The sequence below is a fragment of the Gopherus evgoodei genome, chromosome 2 (genome assembly GCF_007399415.2).
Source record: "Gopherus evgoodei ecotype Sinaloan lineage chromosome 2, rGopEvg1_v1.p, whole genome shotgun sequence".
Taxonomy (NCBI): Eukaryota; Metazoa; Chordata; order Testudines; family Testudinidae; genus Gopherus; species Gopherus evgoodei.
Genome location: NC_044323.1, coordinates 58,582,041 through 58,601,460, shown reverse-complemented (window position 1 = coordinate 58,601,460; position 19,420 = coordinate 58,582,041). Strand labels below are relative to the sequence as shown.

The following is a 19,420-nucleotide window of genomic DNA, read 5'->3' as shown; positions in this document are numbered from 1 at the left end:
AGATTTGAAAAAGTCTTGTTTCCTGATTGGTCCTCTGGTCAGGTGTTTCAGGTTACTTCTTTCCAGGTGAAAGAGACATTAACCCTTAGCTATCTGTTTATGACAGCCCCTGTCCTCAATAAAGCTTGTGAGCTATGTAGATGAAAAATGCTAAGTAAAGTTGAAGTATTCTTCATTTCTCAGGTGTCTTTAACATCATGTTTTTAACACCCACATCTCCTTAAGATCCTCCTCCTTTCTTCACTTTCCATAACTTCATGGTTCTCCTACTTCATGGATATGTATTCATTCAGTGGATCTTCTATCTCCTACTTGCCCTTATTAGTTGATGATTTCCAGGATTCTGTACTCAGCCAAGTTTTTCTTCTGAACAGCCTCATGCACTCCTCCAGCACTTCTAGAGATATTCAAATCTGCCACTCCATTCTGATCTCTTTCTCTCTGACTAGGCTCCCATCTCTTCTCCTCTTTCTGGCATCTCTCCTGTCTTGATATCTTGGTACTTCCACAAACTGTACATGGCAAAATCTGAACTCATCACATCTCCTGTAATGCCTCTTTTTCTCACCACCATTGGAATCTCTGCTCTTTTCTCAATCATTCAAGCTCACAATTTACAGTAATTTTTTGCTCCTCTCTTTCTTTCTCTGCTCACATGTAGTTGACAGCAATCTCATTCCTTCTCCCTCACCCCTGATGTACACCACCTGCCTTTTGGAATCCCTGACCCTTCCCCTCTTCCCTCTGTTTTATCTGCAGCATGTTGGCTAGAATGATCATCCTTTCCTGCCAGGCTGATCTTGTAACCCCAGCCCTTTAAATCATTTGAGTGGCTCAGTTTTTATCAGTGTCAAATTGAAACTCCTTGTCCCCACTTTCAAGGTTCTGTGTCTGTGCAGTCATTAGTGATTATTTTCTGTTTGGTTTTGGAATTTTAGAGGGAGGTAAGGCAAAAGTGGAACAAACAGTGCTGGGGCTGTTCAGTGGAAAGTTAGTGGGGGAGTAGGCACTAGCAGTGGAAAGCTAACTAAAAGGAGTGGGTTTGAAAAAGGATTTTGCAGGACAGAAAGGATGCAGGGAGAGCACAGCTATAAAGACATGAGGAAGAAGAGGAGGGAAAGGGAGCAGTGAGGCAAGAAGAATGGGAAGAGCATGGGATGCAACTTGGGAAATAGGTAAAAAATGAGCTCCAAGTTTCAGACAGCAGCAGAATCATCCCTTAAATGTCCATCACATTTCAGCATCTGACTTGCTATAGTGCTTATTCCTCTCTTTCCTGCCCTGCCTTCATCTGTTGACATAAGAACATAAGAATGGCCGTAATGGGTCAGACCAAAGGTCCATTTAGCCCAGTATCCTGTCTAACGACAGTGGCGAATGCCAGGTGCTCCAGAGGGAGTGAACCTAACAGGTAATCAGGGCCGGCGCTACCGTTTAGGCAGCCTATGCAAGCACCTAGGGTGCCAGGATTATTCAGGGGGCGGCATTTTGCCGGAGGGGGCGGCAGGCAGCTCTGGTTGACCTGCCGCAGTCATGCCTGCGGAGGGTCCGTTGGTCTGCAGCTCCGGTGGAGCTGCTGCAGTCGTGCCTGTGGATGGTCGGCTGCTCGTGTGGCTCCGGTGGACCGCCCGCAGGCACGACTGCGGCAGCTCCACCGGAACCGCGGGATCAGCGCGGGGAGCGGCGAAATGGCCGTGCGCCTAGGGCACGAGGAACCCTAGCGCTGGTCCTGCAGGTAATGATCAAGTGATATCTCTCCTGCCATCCATCTCCACCCTGTGACAAACAAACAGTCTAGGGACACCATTCCTTACCCATCATGATTAATAGCCATTAATGGATTTAACCTCCATGAATTTATCCAGTTCTCTTTTAAACGCTGTTATAGTCCTAGCCTTCACAACCTCCTCAGGCAAGGAGTTCCACAAGTTGACTGTGCATGGTGTGAAGAACTTCCTTTTATTTGTTTTAAACCTGCTGCCCATTAATTTCCTGTGGTGACCCCTAGATCTTTTATTATAGGAATAAGTAAATAACTTTTCCTTACCTACTGTCTCCACATCACTCATAATTTTATATACTTCTATCATATCCCCCTTTAGTCACCCTTTTTCCAAGCTGAAAAGTCCTAGCCTCTTTAATCTCTCCTCATATGGGACCCTCTCCAAACCCCTAATCATTTTAGTTGCCCTTCTCTAAACCATTTCTAGTGCCAGTATATCTTTTCTTGAGATGAGGCGACCACATCTGTACGCAGTATTCAAGATGAGGACATACCATCGATTTATATAAGGGGAATAATATATTCTCCATCTTATTCTCTGTCCCCTTTTTAATGATTCCTAACACTCTGTTTGCTTTTTTGACCGCTTCTGCACACTGTGTGGACATCTTCAGAGAACTATCCACAATGACGCCATGATCTTTTTCCTAATTAGTTGTAGCTAAATTAATCCCCATCATATTGTATGTATAGTTGGGATTATTTTTTCCAATATGCATTACTTTATATTTATCCACCTTAAATTTCATTTGCCATTTTGTTGCCCAATCACTTAGTTTTGTGAGATCTTTTTGAAGTTCTTCACAGTCTGCATAGACAACAACCTTTCTGCATATGTCTAACAGACTGTAAGCTCTCTGAGGTAGGGACAATGGGTCGGATTCTATTTTTGCCTCCACAGATGTAAATCCACTGATTTCTATGGTGTTCCTTCAGATTTTCCCCTGTGTAACTCAGAGCAGAAGCAGAACTTTTTAATTTCTCTCCAGTGCCATGCAGACTTATGGTGCTATATAAATACTAAATAAAATGATAGAGAATAAACCATTTAAAGAGAAGTAGGTGCCCATTTTCATAAAGCCCACATGGCCATGCATTGTACTAAAATTAAAGATTAACTAGGTGACAAAAACACCTTTCCTTTGGTGTAAACTTTAAAAACAGCACATGCATTATTTGTGGCAGTTGCCACACTGGCAGCCGTGGAAAATGAAATCCGTAGGTGTAGTATGTGTAGAAGCGCCTTCAGATATCCCCTTCTGGTCATCAGTGTACCTCAATCCTTTTTTTAGAGCAGCTGTTCTCAAAGTGTGGTCCACGGGCCACTGATGGTCTATGGAACAGATGCTGGTTGTCCTCAGAGAGAGTTGGCTCGGCACACACTGCTACCTTCCTTCCTTGTATCCAGATGCTCAATAGCTAATAATACACCAACACTGTATTTTGTGTGTTTGTACTTGCTACTGGGATGTTCTACAATTTCAGTTGTGGGGCAATGATTTTCATGATTGCAAATGAGACGGTCCACATTGCAGTCTCTAGGAAGATGAGGTCTACACTGTGGGTGAGGTTGAAAGTCCTTTTTCCAGAGGGACTAATTCTTGCATTAAGAAAGTAGCTCAGTCTTCATGCTCACTCAGTTCCTGGGTAGAATTACTTTTTGGAGCCTGAAAGCTGCCAAAACCTAGATTGCTGCCTTAAGACTATTTAGGTCTTAGGTCTCCTTTTCAGATACAAGACACACTGGTAATTTATGGCCTATTCAATTATATTATTTTTCTTTTCCATTTGCACGACCAAGGAATCAGTACATCTTTGAGAGACATCTTCATATTGTCATTTTTATATTAAATGATTTCCCAAAGCAGAATTCAAAAACTGCGTTATTTCATTTTAACTGATTATGTTGTTCTTCTCTTATCCAAGCAAATCTGACACAATGCAAGTAGTTTTGGGAGGTATAATAAACATTTCTCACCAGATTCACTGTCAACAACTGAACGTACACTGAACGTACAGGGAAAATGTAATAGTTATCATGTTCCCATCAAAAGTTTAAGAAGAATGCCCTTTGGGTTTTCAAATGTATGCTGCTGCTCTCATTTGTATGGCTAGGCCTATGCTTCAACACTGGCAGACTGTGACTTTGATAAGATACATTTCAAATCTTAGAAGGAAAATTACATTTAGTTTGCAGCCTGCACTATACGGAGGATATTATTTCACATAAAAAGGAACTAAATTGTACAACAGTCTTATTCCTTCTTTGGCTATAGTGACATCACGTAGAGACAATAGTCAAACTTTGATGCCAATCCTGGTAGTATTAAACTGCCACTATGAAACATCAAATGAAATATTTGCTGCAAACAAATAGCTGTCCTTGTTTAGCCAGGACTGGGGGCGGCGCAACAACACCCACACAGATTATGTTGGCTCAACACCCACATCTCTTATTTTCAAGAGATTTATATTTTCTTGATGTTAAACTACATACAAAATTCTCTGCTGTGCAGCGATGCTGGCTGCTGCAAACATAGTGTAGCTACTTGCAACATAAAAATAGCAACATATATTTTAAAAAAAGAACATTGTAGGAAAAGCTACGCCAGTCTATCAGTTTGTTTAATCATTTATTTATTGGGATGATTATGGAGCCATCCTAGATGACTGTATACTAAAAAAGCCAGCATACAACAAACAGTGTCAGTCCAAAAGAGACTTACAACGCACCAGAATGTAGGACTAAATCCAATTCTTCTTAACACCCTAATGCTTCTATATTCAACTCCTTGTGAAAAGCCTAGGAAACGAGATGGGACTTGCTGAAGGTTCCTTCTCTAAAAGTCAACAAACTTAGGGTGTCCAACACCTCACACGGTGAAAAACATTTAAAACACTGACCTCTAATTTTGTGCTCACAAAATGCCACATGCATACATGAAATTATTCATACAAAAATCAGAGGTCAGGATGAAAATGTACTATCATTAACTTCAGTAGGCGCAGGATTTCACCCTAAGTATCTTCACAATATTATCACACATCTGACAAATTATTTTAAAAGTAATTGCTAATACTCATTTCTTAATATACTTAACAGATAGCAGAGACTCCTGATACAAAACAGTGTATTACAACCCAGAGCCCTCACTCATAACTAGTTTCTAATTCATGACTGTAACTGGCCCAATAACTGGACCTGGGGTGGGAAATGATTTGTGAATACTAACTGGACAATTAACAGGAAACATTAATTGAATCGATTATTTGCTGAATACTATTTAGCCACCTGTAACATTGGCAAGATAATGAAAAAAGCATCCGTGTATTTAAATTCAAAACTAATATTAATAATGAATAATCATTCAGGGCACTTCAATCCATGAAAGATCACCTCTCATTATATGACCACTTTGGCCTGATTGACACACAAATAAATAATAATAATGATTCTTCTTACAGCTCTTGTCATCAAGACAACACAAAGATGGTTAGTATCATCATTCCCATCTTATGGATGGGGAAACTGAGGCACCAAGCGGTGAAGAGACTTCCCTGAATCAGCTGACAAAAGTGCACTAACTAAAGGTGTTATTTTAAAACTGGTTTAGTTCAAACAAGTGCAACACTGTATGTGGACGCACCTCAGCTGATTAAAAACCTGATTTATATCAGTTTAGTTAACAGCATTTTTAAAGCAATGTATGTCCACACAGGGATTTGCATTAGTGTAGCTGAACCAGTGCAAGCTTGTGCATAGACAGGACTTTATTGTAGTTTCCTTAATATCTCCTTGTAATGGACCCTATCCAAAGGCTTTGGCAAAAAACATGTTTTGTTATAAAACAGATGCTCTGTGCACCACATTTGTTCCAGAGTGAAAGATTAGCTATTTGTTTTCCTCCCCTCAGTGAATTGTTGGGCACATGCACAATGAGTTATCATAGACTCATAGAGTCATAGAATATCAGGGTTGGAAGGGACCTCAGGAGGTCATCTAGTCCAACCCCCTGCTCAAGGCAGGACCAATTCTCAACTAAATCATCCCAGCCAAAGCTTTGTCAAGACTGACCTTAAAAACCTCTAAGGAAGGAGATTCTACCATCTTCCTAGGTAACCTATTACGGTGTTTCACCACTCTCTGAGTGAAAAAGTTTTTCCTAATATCCAACCTAAACCTTCCCCACTGCAACTTGAGACCATTACTCCTTGTTCTGTCATCTGCTGCCACTGAGAACAATCTAGATCCATCCTCTTTGGAACCCCCTTTCAGGTAATTGAAAGCAGCTATCAAATCCCACCTCATTGTTCTCTTCTGTAGACTAAGCAATACCAGTTCCCTCAGCCTCTCCTCATAAGTCATGTGCTCCAGCCCCCTAATCATTTTTGTTGCCCTCCGCTGGACTCTTTCCAATTTTTCCACATCCTTCTTGTAGAGTGGGGCCCAAAACTGGACACAGTACTCCAGATGAGGCCTAACCAATGTCAAATAGAGGAGAATGATCACATTCCTCGATCTGCTGGCAATGCCCCTACTTAGATAGCCCAAAATGCCATTAGCCTTCTTGGCAACAAGGGCACGCTGTTGACTCATATCCAGCTTCTCGTCCACTGTAACCCGTAGGTCCTTTTCTGCAGAACTGCTTCCTAGCCATTTGGTCCCTAGTCTGTAACTGTGAATGGGATTCTTCCGTCCTAAGTGCAGGACTCTGCACTTGTCTTTGTTGAACCTCATTAGGATTCTTTTGGCCCAGTCCTCTAATTTGTTTAGGTCCCCCTGTATCCTATTCCTACCCTCCAGTGTATCTACCACTCCTCCAGGTTTAGAGTCATCTGCAAACTTGCTGAGAGTGCAGTCCACGCCATCCTCCACAGGGGCGGCTCCAGGCCCCAGCACACTCCAGGCACGTGCTTGGGGCGGCATGTTGCGGGGGGGCGCTCTGCCGGTCACCGGGAGGGCGGCAGGCATGTTGCCTTCAGTGACATGCCTGCGGAGGGTCTGCTGGTGTGATTTGGTCTTCCTGATTTCACTCCTGCATGCCTGAGCAATATTTTTATGCTCCTCCTGGTCATTTGTCCAAGCTTCCACTTCTTGTAAGCTTCTTTTTTGTGTTTAAGATCATCAAGGATTTCACTGTTAAGCCAAGCTGGTCGCCTGCCATATTTACTATTCTTCCTACACATCGGGATGGTTTTTTCCTGCAACCTCAATAAGGATTCTTTAAAATACAGCCAGCTCTTCTGGACTCCTTTCCCCCTCATGTTATTTTTCCAGGGGATCCTGCCCATCAGCTCCCTGAAGGAGTCAAAGTCTGCTTTTCTGAAGTCCAGGGTCTGTATTCTGCTGCTCTCCTTTCTTCCTTGTGTCAAGATCCTGAACTTGACCATCTCATGGTCACTGCCTCCCAAGTTCCCATCTACTTTTGCTTCCCCTACTAACTCTTCTCTGTTTGTGAGCAGCAGGTCAAGAAGAACTCTGCCCCTAGTTGGTTCCTCCAGCACTTGCACAAGAAAATTGTCCCCTACACTTTCCAAAAACTTCCTGGATTGTCTGTGCACCGCTGTATTGCTCTCCCAGCAGATATCAGGGTGATTAAAGTCTCCCATGAGAACCAGGGCCTGCGATCTAGTTGGTCTTCTCTCATCATGATTACAGTTTAGTGTGTGAAATTGAAAGGCTCTTTCTTTAAAGCTTTATAGGACTGCATCTTATTAATTATCTTATATGGATTGGCTTGGCTGGATTGAGTGGCTGGATTGGATCGCTTTGGTTTTTAGATCCCTAGAACTTTTAAAAATATTGTTTGGAATCTTCAGCTTTCCAATTTGATATGAAAAGTGCAATCTAACTCTCAAATCATTTTAACCCTCCAATCAACACTTTCAGCTAGTAGTGGAAATGGCACTGAACTGGAAAACATTAAGCATTAGTAGTCATAAGGATTTTTGCATGCAGACAGCAGCTGAGTTAGTAACCTCCACAAATTCATTACAGAGTTAATTTACACAACCATTTTGAACTTTTGCCACAGTGTTTGATACATACAGGTGTGTCTGGGATAAATCTTCAGCTATGTTGGAGGAGAGCTCAGCACAGCTGAAAAGAAGGAAAAGGCAAACTGTTCTCCTACCCACCTTTCTAACAATCCTCTGGCTGCCCAGGGCCAAACTAGCCTCTGGCACAATTCAGGGCAGCTTAAGGGCTGCTCTATCATTGTTTGCAATGCTGCCCTTCTCTTCCCTCCCCAAAACTAATGAGGATTACTGGGTACAGCATGCTTCAGCCCCATCTTTTTAACCATTCCCGCACTCTGGCCCTCCACCTAGTCCAGAGGGGCTGGCATAGAGCCAACATGGCTGACTGCACAATACCAGCGATTCTCTTACATCATGGGAATCCCCAGCTGCCCACTGCAGCAGCTTTCTCGATGCTTTTGCTACCTAAGCATCAGGAATGTAGCAAACATAAGATTCTACAGAGATAAACCTCTTGGGAGAGCTATGAATAAAACAAAGAATTATTTTCATGATGCTGTTAATAAATTCTTTGTTTCAGCATGTTAGAACATATGGTCTAAGGAAAAAACAAAAATCCAATTAAGATTTTATGTGTTACCTGAAATTTTTACCTGATAACATTGTGCTAGGTTGGATTAAACCTCATTGAAACTGGGTGGGTGGGGGGAAGGAGTTTACAACCATCCTTCATATGGGATAAATGTAAGAAACAATTAAGTTCCTTTATGGATTCAGGAGACCTAGATTCAATTCCTATCCTTGCCACTGGCCTGCAGGATAACCTTGGGCAAGTCATGGTCCCTTTCTGTGCCTCAGTATCCCCTTTTGTAAAATGGCAGTAATTTGAAAAGCACTTTGAGATCTACTGATGCTCTATAAGAGCGAAGTACTTCTATTATTATTATGGAACTGGATCACTGAAGCATTAGGAGCCTTCATCCAAAACACAAGGACACCCAAGGCTTGCCAGAAATAGAGCTATGTGGGTGGAGGGGATTCTCTGGGTTTTTTTTTGATAGAGGTGTGTGTCTCTATGAGAGAAATAGCAGAAAGCTACTGCCACAGAAGCACTGATGATATTGAGAAAAGGTTGAGTGAGAACTATTAGGCTAAGTGCTGGCAGGAGCTGTGAGCAAAGAAACTGTCCGCTGTGGTTTGATGCCTTCTGTGTTCAGGGAATCAGGACTGTATACAGCCTTTGTAAATAAATGTGATTGCCTCAATCTTCAATTTCTCCTCCTCAGGAGAACAAGCCTCAGAACTCTCAAAATTGGCTAGCTGGTTAGGTCAAAAAGGAATAACAATGTCCTACAACAGAAGCTTACTAAAGTGCAGGAATAATCAGAAAGTACCATTTCTGTATAGCCTCTCTCACAGAGTCCTATCTGCTTACTGCAGCGTTATACTCCCATTAACACAGCAGAGAAAGTGAGTTGGGAAAGAGAGTTGGATTCCATCCTGCCTTATGCACCAGCTATGCAATTGCTAACTAAGTTCCAGTTGCAGAATCTTTATTAGTGATGTTGATCAGCAAGCCATAGAGAACACAGCCTGACATTCACAGCCCAGTTTAAGTTTGCAGAAGTAGCAGCAAGGAAAACAATCTTTTTATCTGTAAACCAAGCAAAGGGCAGGAATTTGATCTGGAAGTCCTTCAGAGATTCCCCCCCCCCCCCCGGTGTCTATCAGCACTTTAAAAGATCTAGGGGCAGATCTTCAGTTGGTGAAAATTGTCATAGGCCCAATGACTTCAATGGAGCTCTGATCATTTACAACAGCTGCGGCCCTGCCTCATAAACTTGGCTTGTCATGAATGAAACGTGAAGGAATACTTTAGAAGGGGCACTATTGACTTGAATTTTTTAAAATTAATAGAAGTTGAGGATAGATTGTATGTCCTGATTTTTGGTTTTAAGTTTTTATAAAGGTTTTTCTACTCCCTTGCTGATATTTATAAGCATCTGATAGGCAAACCTCTACGTACGAGTGACTTCAGTGTTTCAAGGATCAAAGCCACAAAGAGCAAAATTCCAAATATGCTTACACCTACCCCTTCTTTCTTCTTTTCTGGACCCTCACCTGCCTACTGGCTCTTCAGTTTCAACCTTTCTGCTGCTTTCACCCTCTCACAAAGCTGGTATATAAGCTCCAATCTGAGTAGTGCATGAGGGAGATACCATAATTCTGATTCCCGAGACAAGAAGTGCAACTGACCATCAACAGAATAATGAAGTTCACCATCTGCAAACTGCTGTTGAATGCACACATTAAAGTGAACCAGGAAAATCCTCCCCCCCGCATCTTTTCACTGTTAATGATATTTGGCATTACTTGTAACTATACTAGATACAAATTGTTCAGGCAGAATTATGGTTGCCAATTTGATAGATTCTTCATTTAATGGGACACTATCTGTTTATTGCTACTTATTTCACTAAAACGTCCATATCTATAGAAAAGCTGACAGCATAAATGGGACATTGCAGTTTTTATCTGAACGTGCTTTACATGAGAAAGTACTTCAATGTGCTCAAAGAATAAAAGTTAATTTGTTTCCTTTTCTATAATTTTTTAATTACTATGCCCTTATAGTAGATCTAGAAAGTCATTGTACATTGTTTGTTTTCTCCTAATATTAAAAAAAAAAATTCTTTGCAGATGATGTGGAAACCAGCATACGATTTTCTGTACACATGGGGCGCTCACTATGGAGACAGCTATAGAGACGTGTTACAAGACCTGCAGTCAGCTTTGGACAAAATGAAAAACCCTTTGACCAAACAGTGGCGAGAGTTAACTGGAGCTTTGATTCTAGTGAACTGCATGGAGATCTTAAGGGCAAATGCTTTCCCCAAGAAGGAGGAAGACTAGAATCCCAAATTCTTTCATGGACTATCTGTTAGAAAACTATGGTGTTGATTTTTATACTCGTCAATTATTTTTAAGACCCTGATTTTCCAAAAAAGAATAGATCCTTTCATTTTAGCTTATTTTTTCTGCACTTATATGTGTTACATACAGCACAGACCATGTGGAACACAATTTATCTGAAGGACCTTCAGGGCATGCAGAATAATATTCTGAGGACCATGCAGGGGTGAAATTAGAGTTGGAAGGTGAATTAGGTCCTTGAAAAGAGTTTAATTCCGTGGACCAATTCCTAAATGAAAAATTCACAAGACTACAACTATAGCTTATAATAAAGGCAACTTTTTTATTTTGAGGTCTATTAAGCCCCACATGTTCTGGGCTGCTCTGATAATATTCACTCAGTATGCCCAAAATTTTCAAAAGTGACAATTTGGGCTCCAATCCTGTAAGTTACAACACAAGGATCAGCCACTGAGCCCATATAGAAGACCTACTGGAGTCAATGAGGCCATGCAAGCACGGAGGATGTTGTGAAGGCCAAGACTACAACAGGGTTCATAATGGAACTAGATAAATTCATGGAGGATAGGTCCATCAATGGCTATTAGCCAGGATGGGAAGGGATGGTGTCCCTAGCCTCTATTTGCCAGAAGCTGGGAATAGGAGACAGGGGATGGATCACTTGATGATTACCTGTTCTGTTCATTCCCTCGGGGGCACCTGGCATTGGCTGCTGTCAGAAGAGAAGATACTGGGCTAGATGGACCTTTGGTCTGAGCCAGTATGGCCATTCTTATGTTCACACTGCTGTGCCTTTTCATAATCAGTTGCAATATTGGGGGCCTCACTGCAAGTTCCTTGGGTTTTGGGTGTCCAGAAGAAGACACCTTCAGTTTGATTTTCAGGTGTGGTGAGCTCTTATAACTCCAATGGAAGTCAATGGCAGCCAAGCTGGCTGGAAAACCAAAGATCAGTTCCATTAAATTTTTTGTTTTTGGAATTTTTTCATCCCAAATCAGGATGCCTGGACTCCATCAGGAGTTTCTTGAAATTGAACCTTCTCTACAAAACACTGCAATTTTTATGAATAGACAAATTCTGCCAAAAATATTTTTTCTAACCAACTCTTAAACAGGAGCTCAGTGTTTCTGTAAAGGTCATAGGTGTCCTAAATTGGACACTCAGGGAGAGGGGCACACAAATTGATGGCCACATCTGGAAATAGCTCACTGTTTTTTGTATCACCAAGTGTGTATACATGATGCACAGTGGAATTTTACTAATCTGTCTTTACATGCTCCCCAAAAGGAGTGGAATCGGATAAAAAAGGCTGATCCATACCGAGCACTTATCAAAATGGTGGCCATGTCATATGATCCTGTATATAAGCCACTGCCTCTTATACAGCTGTTTTGAATGGAAAAGTGGGAGTTGGTGGGTAGAGGCAGAATGTATATGACATTATTGTGCATAATTCTCATCTGTGCCATTACTGAGGGAAAATGGAGAGAGGGGCAGCTAGTATTTTATCAAGAAAGATACATACTGGTCCTATTGTTAACAAAAAGGGTTTAAATTAGGTTCATTTATGATTTATTTATGCAGCAATTCATACTTGCCTGATTTACACTGATTACATGCATCCTCTGAAATAATCCAGAATAGACACTCTCAAATGAAGTCTTACCATTGGCCAGAACCAAGCTGCAGTAAACGTGGCACTGCCTTATAGATAACACTGAGTTGTGGAACAACCTCAGTCCAACCAAAATAATTCCTGGTAAATGGCATGGCATTTAAAACAAACAACAAAAACATTTGTTAGCTAGAAGGTAGTGGTAAAAAATGGAAGAAACCTGCAAATAACTCAAAGAGCAGCTCTGGTGAAGGAGCACCCAAAGGCTCATTTGGATAAACTGGCAAACTCACTAGTGGCAAACTCACTGTTTGCCAGCAGTGCTCTGGTTGAAAAGCAAGCCTGAGAGCTGGCAGTTGGAGACACAAAGCCAACGTCTGCTCTGAGAGCTGTGCATGAACATCTCAGGGCACAGCTGGTTCTTTAATTGCTTCATTTGAGATAATGTCCTTTCAGGAGGTGGAAGAACATGATGAATCCAGAACAAAATAGCACATTTACGTTTTTTTCTCCCTAGGCCTTTCTTTAACAAGTTCCATTGCACAGCCTCTAGGTGTGAAGAGCTTTGGATGAGACGACAGGGCAAAAGCCCAGAAGACTTTTGCTAAATATGGAAGGCCTGATTCCCTCACTTACAGTGATTTTCCACTCATGTAATGCAGTTGGCTTCAGCAGAGTTACTCCTGCTTTGCACTAGGGTCAGCAAAGATTTGGGTCCACTGAGTATTAATGCAAAAAGCATCTTATGTGGTGATCAAATAGAATTTGAATACATGGACCATGTAGTGTAGCCTTCTATGTCCCTGAGAGATGTTTACACCCACATTGTGCTGGCTCTATGCAGTTGCACAAGGAACTGGGGATAGAAGGTACCACAGAGCTTCCCCATTGCCTTGCACATCTATGCAGGGGCCAGCTATTGTTCCCTCTTAGTGCCACAGGTGGCAATGAACCCCCTAAGCAGAGGGGAAGAAGGGACAGGGCCATGGCCCATGTCCTCTTTCCCTCTTGCACTGCTGAGGTGTTTGAAAATGCACATGGTACCTTCTTAAAGAGTAGTAGAGGGGCTGCGACATTGTGGACTTCCAGGAAGGATTCTGGTTACATCTTCCAGAATGCCTCCTGGGGTTCCTACTTCAGCATGGCTCGCCTGTACTGCCAATCCTGCTACAGGGCAGATTTCATTATGATGCAATGGTTGACTGAGCCATGCTCAATGTCTTTGCTACTGACTGGGGTGAATAAGTACTTCATTACTCCTTACGCTCCCTAAAAGCAGACTGACTTGACTCAACTACACCATTCCTTGAACTTCACAATGCCTTCTTACACCTAGAAATGAATATGCCACCTGGCCATAACCCCTTCTTTGATGTCAAACTCTGTTCAGCTTCTCTGCTATTCCCCTGGCAGCAACCATCATGGAAATCCTCTTACATTTACTTCTGCTGCACTGCATATATTTCCAATTTCAATGCCATTTTTTGCATTTCTTCTTATCACTAATGCCAATGCTATTGCTTTTTCCTCAGCAATAATAATAATGAAAAAGGAAAACATAAGTGTTGCTTCCCAGCTAGAAGAGAGAAAAATGCAGCCAGGAGCTACCAGTTACCAAATGGCCACTTCAGGGTTCCAGCTTCTTGGTTCTGTCAAATTTAAAGGACCAACCCTGAAAAGAGGCATGTTGGGAAAAAAGATACTGTGATAGGGCGCTACACAGAGCCTTCACTACAGAGAAATCACAGTGACCAGGAAATCACTAAGGAGCATGGCTTGTTTTGATGTTTTTCCTACTGTTGCTATACCATCTCCTTTGATTTTAGCCCTGCACCAACAATGAAGTGTGACACTCTCAAACTGGAGTTGAATTTGGCCCAAATTATTTAGCAAAATATTGACATATTGAGTCAGTCAGCTCCTCAGTTTGTGATATTATGTGATTGGTCCCTGAAGTTTGTTTATATCCTGTCCAATTAGGTTGTGCTCTGGGGCCTGCAGCTGTGTCTTTTATTTGCTAATTCCACTTTCATTTTTGCTTTGTTCTTCTCCTCCTATGAATGAAATGTGCACTTGTGCAATACTTCTGTTTACTTTAGCAGCCTACGCTGAATGTAAAATAATACGTAATAAACTCCACATTTTATTGCTCAAATATTTTAAACCACAAAATGCCAGTTCTAGGTTACTGCTGAGAGTGGAAACAGCTGCTTTCAGCAGCAGCATGCAGTTAGGAACACATAGCTTTGGTCTTGATTTCTCTTAAGGGGAGAGGAGGGAGAGGAGAGGAGAACTCCAGCCAGCGCACATACCTTCTTAGGGGTCTCTGTGGGGAGGGATGAAAACAACCTCTCCCTGCTCCTGGGCAAGGAGAAGAAATCCCCTACCTAGTTACCATCCTTCAAAGACCCCAGCTTTCCCCATTTTTTTGTTGTCATTACTGTCTTTGAGGGATGGGAAGTCTAGAGATATTAGCCAACTCCTTTCACCTCTATAGTCTTCGGTGGAAAAGAGGCTTTAACCTAGCATCCCTCATCACTGGGCAAAAGAGTTCAATATTCTACCCCCTTTTTCAAGGGGAGGCTTTTATTGAGATGGGGGCCTGCCCCTGCCCTATCTGGTGGTGAGAATTGGGTCAGTCCTACTGCAGTGGCCCTTCATATGGCAGACACGTCCCACAATGCAATGGACAAAAGGAGACTCTTCTCAGATGACTGACACAGGAGCAGGTTTCCTCCTGAAACTGGGAGTCAATTCCCTAAGTCCAGTGCTGAGGTATTTCTGCCCCACAGTATTTAACAGGTCTATGTAACACGACAGGAAGAAGTTTTTCAGAATCCAACAGCTATAAGATAAGGGGTTAGAAGAAAAGTTATTCACCCTCAGAAGGTGTTCTCCTTGAGTTGGGTGGGGAATGGGGAAGCCTCCTTGATGATTTCTCTGAAAGCAGAAGATTGGGAAGGAGAAATTAGATTTCCCCCAGAAGAGAACATAAGTGAGGCGACTAGGCTACAAACCACTCCACAGAAGACATCACAGATAATAGAATAGTAGCAAGGTGTGTGATGGGGGTGGGTATTAAGGGCCCAGCCATCTTCATCCCTTCGCTCTGGGGACAAGAGGAAAGGACAGGGACTTCCACTCTCCTTTCTGATGAGGACAGGCAAATGAGTGGGACTTGGCATGAGTGGTTTTTCCAGAAGGTTTGGGTTTCACATAATGCAAATTTCTGTTATAAAACCTAAACAGTTTAAATAGTAAAGCCAGAGGATTAGAGAAACTCAAACTCCACAAGCTTGTCTCCACCCAAATAAGGTTTACTTGATTATTACGTCTTTCTGAGCTTCCTCTTAGTAAGTTATCATGTCAGTTGAGATCTTCCATACTGTAAACATTTAATTGTTTAGAGTCCTAGTGTAAATATTCTATTCTAAACTGAATCCCACTGAGCCCAGTTCTCTGCTGCCTTGCACCTTGTGTCATTGTTGACATTTATGCTAAATGAGAATAAAACACTACAGTAAAATATTACATCCACTTGGCTTCAGTATAAATTTCAGCACAAGGGGCAAGTGAACTGAGAATCAGGCCCCTAGAATTTAAAAAATAGAACATGTGCCAGGGAGACAAGGTGGGTGAGTAAATATCATTTACTGGACTAGCTTCCCTTGATGAAAGGGACAAGTTTTTGAGCTTTACATAGATCTCTTCTTCCGATCTGGGAAATGTACCTCGCCCACTTTTTTCCTCTAGTGTCAAGGGACCAACACAGCTACAACACTGCGAACAACGTGTACCAGATGTTTTCCTCCTTCCACGCTAGTTTAACTCCCATTAACTTCAACGCAGCTACTCATGATTTTCACTAGTGTGAGAGGAGACTCAAGCTATCTGAGTCTTTGAAAAGTTTCACAATAATTTTAGATCCATAAAGCCAGTGCTAATCAGATGTGAGTAATGATAACCATTTTTTTCCTAGTGGTTTTCTTGCTGTGAGTACAGGTCTGAAAATAGGCACCAATTATAGGAATAAAGGCCTTCTGGTATTATTCTTAGTACAGAAAAATTGTGATTTTGTATTTGTTAACCATTTCTTTGTTATCTGAGCTTTTTTTAAAAAAAAAATTACAGTTTGTATTTTTAAACCTAATAAACAAGGGAAAATGACTGCATACACTGGAATCTTTGCATTGGATCTACAGGATGTTAAAAAAAAGGTGACAGGGTGAGAGATTGCAGACTTTTTTAGTAATAGGGGAATGACAATAATACTTCATCCTTTAAAAAAGGAAATATGCTGCACCTTCATCTCTGTTGGTGAAATTTACTAATGTTTTTGCTACTAGGTTAACCACTACAATTTGTACCTCTGACCATAAGCAAAAATACTGCTCCTTGAAACAATAGAATAAATGTAGCATTGTAGACAGGACTCTATGTATACCATGGAATTTACTGTGGAATCCACCTTTACCACACAATTGTGCCCTAGCATCTCAGATTTTGTTAACAAATATATGTTACTGGTTCACATGGTTTTGAAGATAACTGCAAATGTGAACCAAGTGTAAACCAAAGATGTGTTGTCTTTCTGACTCTGCAAGGTGCACGAAACAATAGTTCTGGTTGCTGTGAACTGCCCCGTGCATCACTGGCTCAACCCTGAAACCTAATGATGACAATTTACAATGTCATTACTTGATCAATTTGTTGTTGTTCATTTTAGTAGACATATACAGCAAGTTTGTCTAATTAAAAACCTCCATTTTTAAATTTTAAACAAACTAATCGGTATGGCACAAGCCCATTTCTACACAGGGTGGTGATTTGGTGGGCTTAGGATAAAAGGCAAAGATGAAATATGAAATATATTCAGTTGCATCACATCATTCTGAACATTATTTATGGAGTCCCCATAATTTGCTGTTCTCCCTTGGGGAGATCTAAGCCGGTGAGACAAATCTGGAAGGAAATCTCACATTGGAAAGCCTAGTTCTTGAACAGTTCTGATAATGAGCTGTGATGCTTTGGTCTCATTGTGGTTGTTGGGTTTAGTGTGTGGATGCTGGGTGGTGTTGGTGGCCTCGATATACAGGAGTTCAGAGTAGATGATCTGGTGGTCCCCCTCTGGCCTTAAACTCCATGACTTGATGACTCTATAAGCAGCAGTGCAAGCAGGGCGGCCTGGTCCAATCTGCTGTACCAGCAAGATATTTATAGCTGGTATGATGTACTGGAAAGACAGAGGAGGAGCAGAACATGGGGCCGCACTGGAAGCTCCTCTGGCGCAGCTATATCACCCCCAGCCCTTCCACGCAGGGTCTCCTCCCTCAGTACAGCAGGCCTGCAAGAGGACAGGGCTGGGGGCAGTACAGTTACACCAGAGGAGCTGCCTGTGGGGGCTGCCCAGTGGCCTCATATTCTGCGCCTATCACCACAGCAGTTCCCAGGAGCAGAACATCAGCAGCTCTGCCAGTGGCTGTACCACCCCCAGCCATGCCCCCAGAGCCCTGTCCTCTGGCAGGGCAGCTGCTGTACAGATGGAGCCAGAGGAAATACAGTTCTGTGGAAGGGCAAGGGGTGAGGCTGGGGGTTCTGCTCCTTTCCCCAGTGCATTTCCTGGGAGATCCCTGAACTGCAGGGCTCTCCCAGGAACCGCAGTAGAGAAAGGAGCAGAACATGGGGCCACCAGGTGACCCCACTTCAGCAGCTCCTCCAGCGCAGCTGTACCAGCCCCTGCCCCTCCCCCAGCCCTGTCCTCTGGTGCAGCTGCTGTACAGATGGAGGAGACCCTGTGTGAAAGGGCTGGGAGCGATACAGCTGCGCTGGGGGTGGATCATGGGGAGGGGGAAAACATGGTGGCCTTGGGCTGGGGGCGGGGCAGGGAGGAGTCACATGGAGGGTCATGTGAGGAGGTCAAATTCCCCCTGTTAGCTGCTGCCTCCCCCCTGTACTGGTAAGAAATGTATTCCACTTGCACCACTGTCTATAAGTGGGAAGTGTTATTAGAGTATAAAACCATCTTATATAGTACCATGCTCTATTAATCCTATAAAAGCCTCTCATGCTGTTACTATAGAAGTTATAGAACGCCCTTCTAACTGATGGTTTAATAATACTGCCTATAAAATTAATTGTGTGTAACTGGAAAGATCTCCCTCGGATCACATTTGCAGCATGGCTAAATAGGATTATCAAAATGAAAAAACCTGCAGTTCCAAAAGGGAGATGTCACAAAGCAGAAGAGATCTAATGGCTTGTCTGCACTTACTGGGGGATCGATGCACGGCGATCAATGCATCAGCGATCGATTTAGCGGGTCTAGTGAAGTCCTGCTAAATTGACCGCAGACCGCTCTCCCCTCAACTCTTGCACTTCACCTGAACAAGAAGCATAAGGGGAGTCGACGGAAGAGCGTCTCTAGTCGACATTGCATAGTGTGGACCCCGTGGTAAGTAGATTTAAGGACGTTAACTTCAGCTATGTTATTCACATAGCTGTAGTTGCGTAACTTAGATCAGTCTCCCCCCATAGTGCAGACAAGGCCTAAGATTTGTAATTTATTCAATAAAATGTCTTAGACCTTGTCTTGCCTTGAATAATGTAGGCGTAGCTGAAGTCGACGTTCTTAGATCTACTTACCGTGGGATCCACACTACACTGGACATGCACTCCCATCAACTCCCTTTGCGCTTCTTGTTCAGGTGGAGTAGAGGAGTCAACAGGAGAGCGATCTGCGGACCTGCTAAATCAACCGCTGATGCATCAATCTCCGCACGTCAATCCCCTGGTAAGTGTAGACAAACCTTGAGTCATGGTACCCTGGGATAATCTGACAGAAACTGAAAACCACTATTTACGTATATCTGTGCACAACAGTAAATAATTTAGGTGGCAACAATCCTGCCACTTACTGTTTGTAAACAGATCTCTGCACCCCCAAACCCTGATCCTGCAATATGCTGCACGTACTCAGATCCCTGTGTCTGCGTGGACCTCCAGCGACTTCAAAGGGACACAAAGTTGGGGGTCTGCCTAAATGAAGTGCATTCTAGGATTAGAGCCTAAGAACAGCCAAACCTGGGGAGAAGGCTTGAGCAGAGTTTTGT

At 42.6% G+C, this 19,420-nt stretch overlaps 1 protein-coding gene across 3 annotated transcripts in view; it reads left to right on the top strand.

Annotated features, from left to right (window-relative positions):
• MACC1 (MET transcriptional regulator MACC1) overlaps positions 1-11,254 on the top strand; it is a 54,261-nt gene extending 43,007 nt beyond the window's left edge. For all 3 annotated transcript variants that reach the window (XM_030549316.1, XM_030549317.1, XM_030549315.1), the window contains one exon: positions 10,463-11,254. In XM_030549316.1, the coding sequence (XP_030405176.1) occupies positions 10,463-10,675 (213 nt within the window). In that variant the 3' untranslated portion in view covers positions 10,676-11,254. The remainder of the gene's footprint in view (positions 1-10,462) is intronic.
• The last annotated feature ends 8,166 nt before the right edge of the window (positions 11,255-19,420 follow it).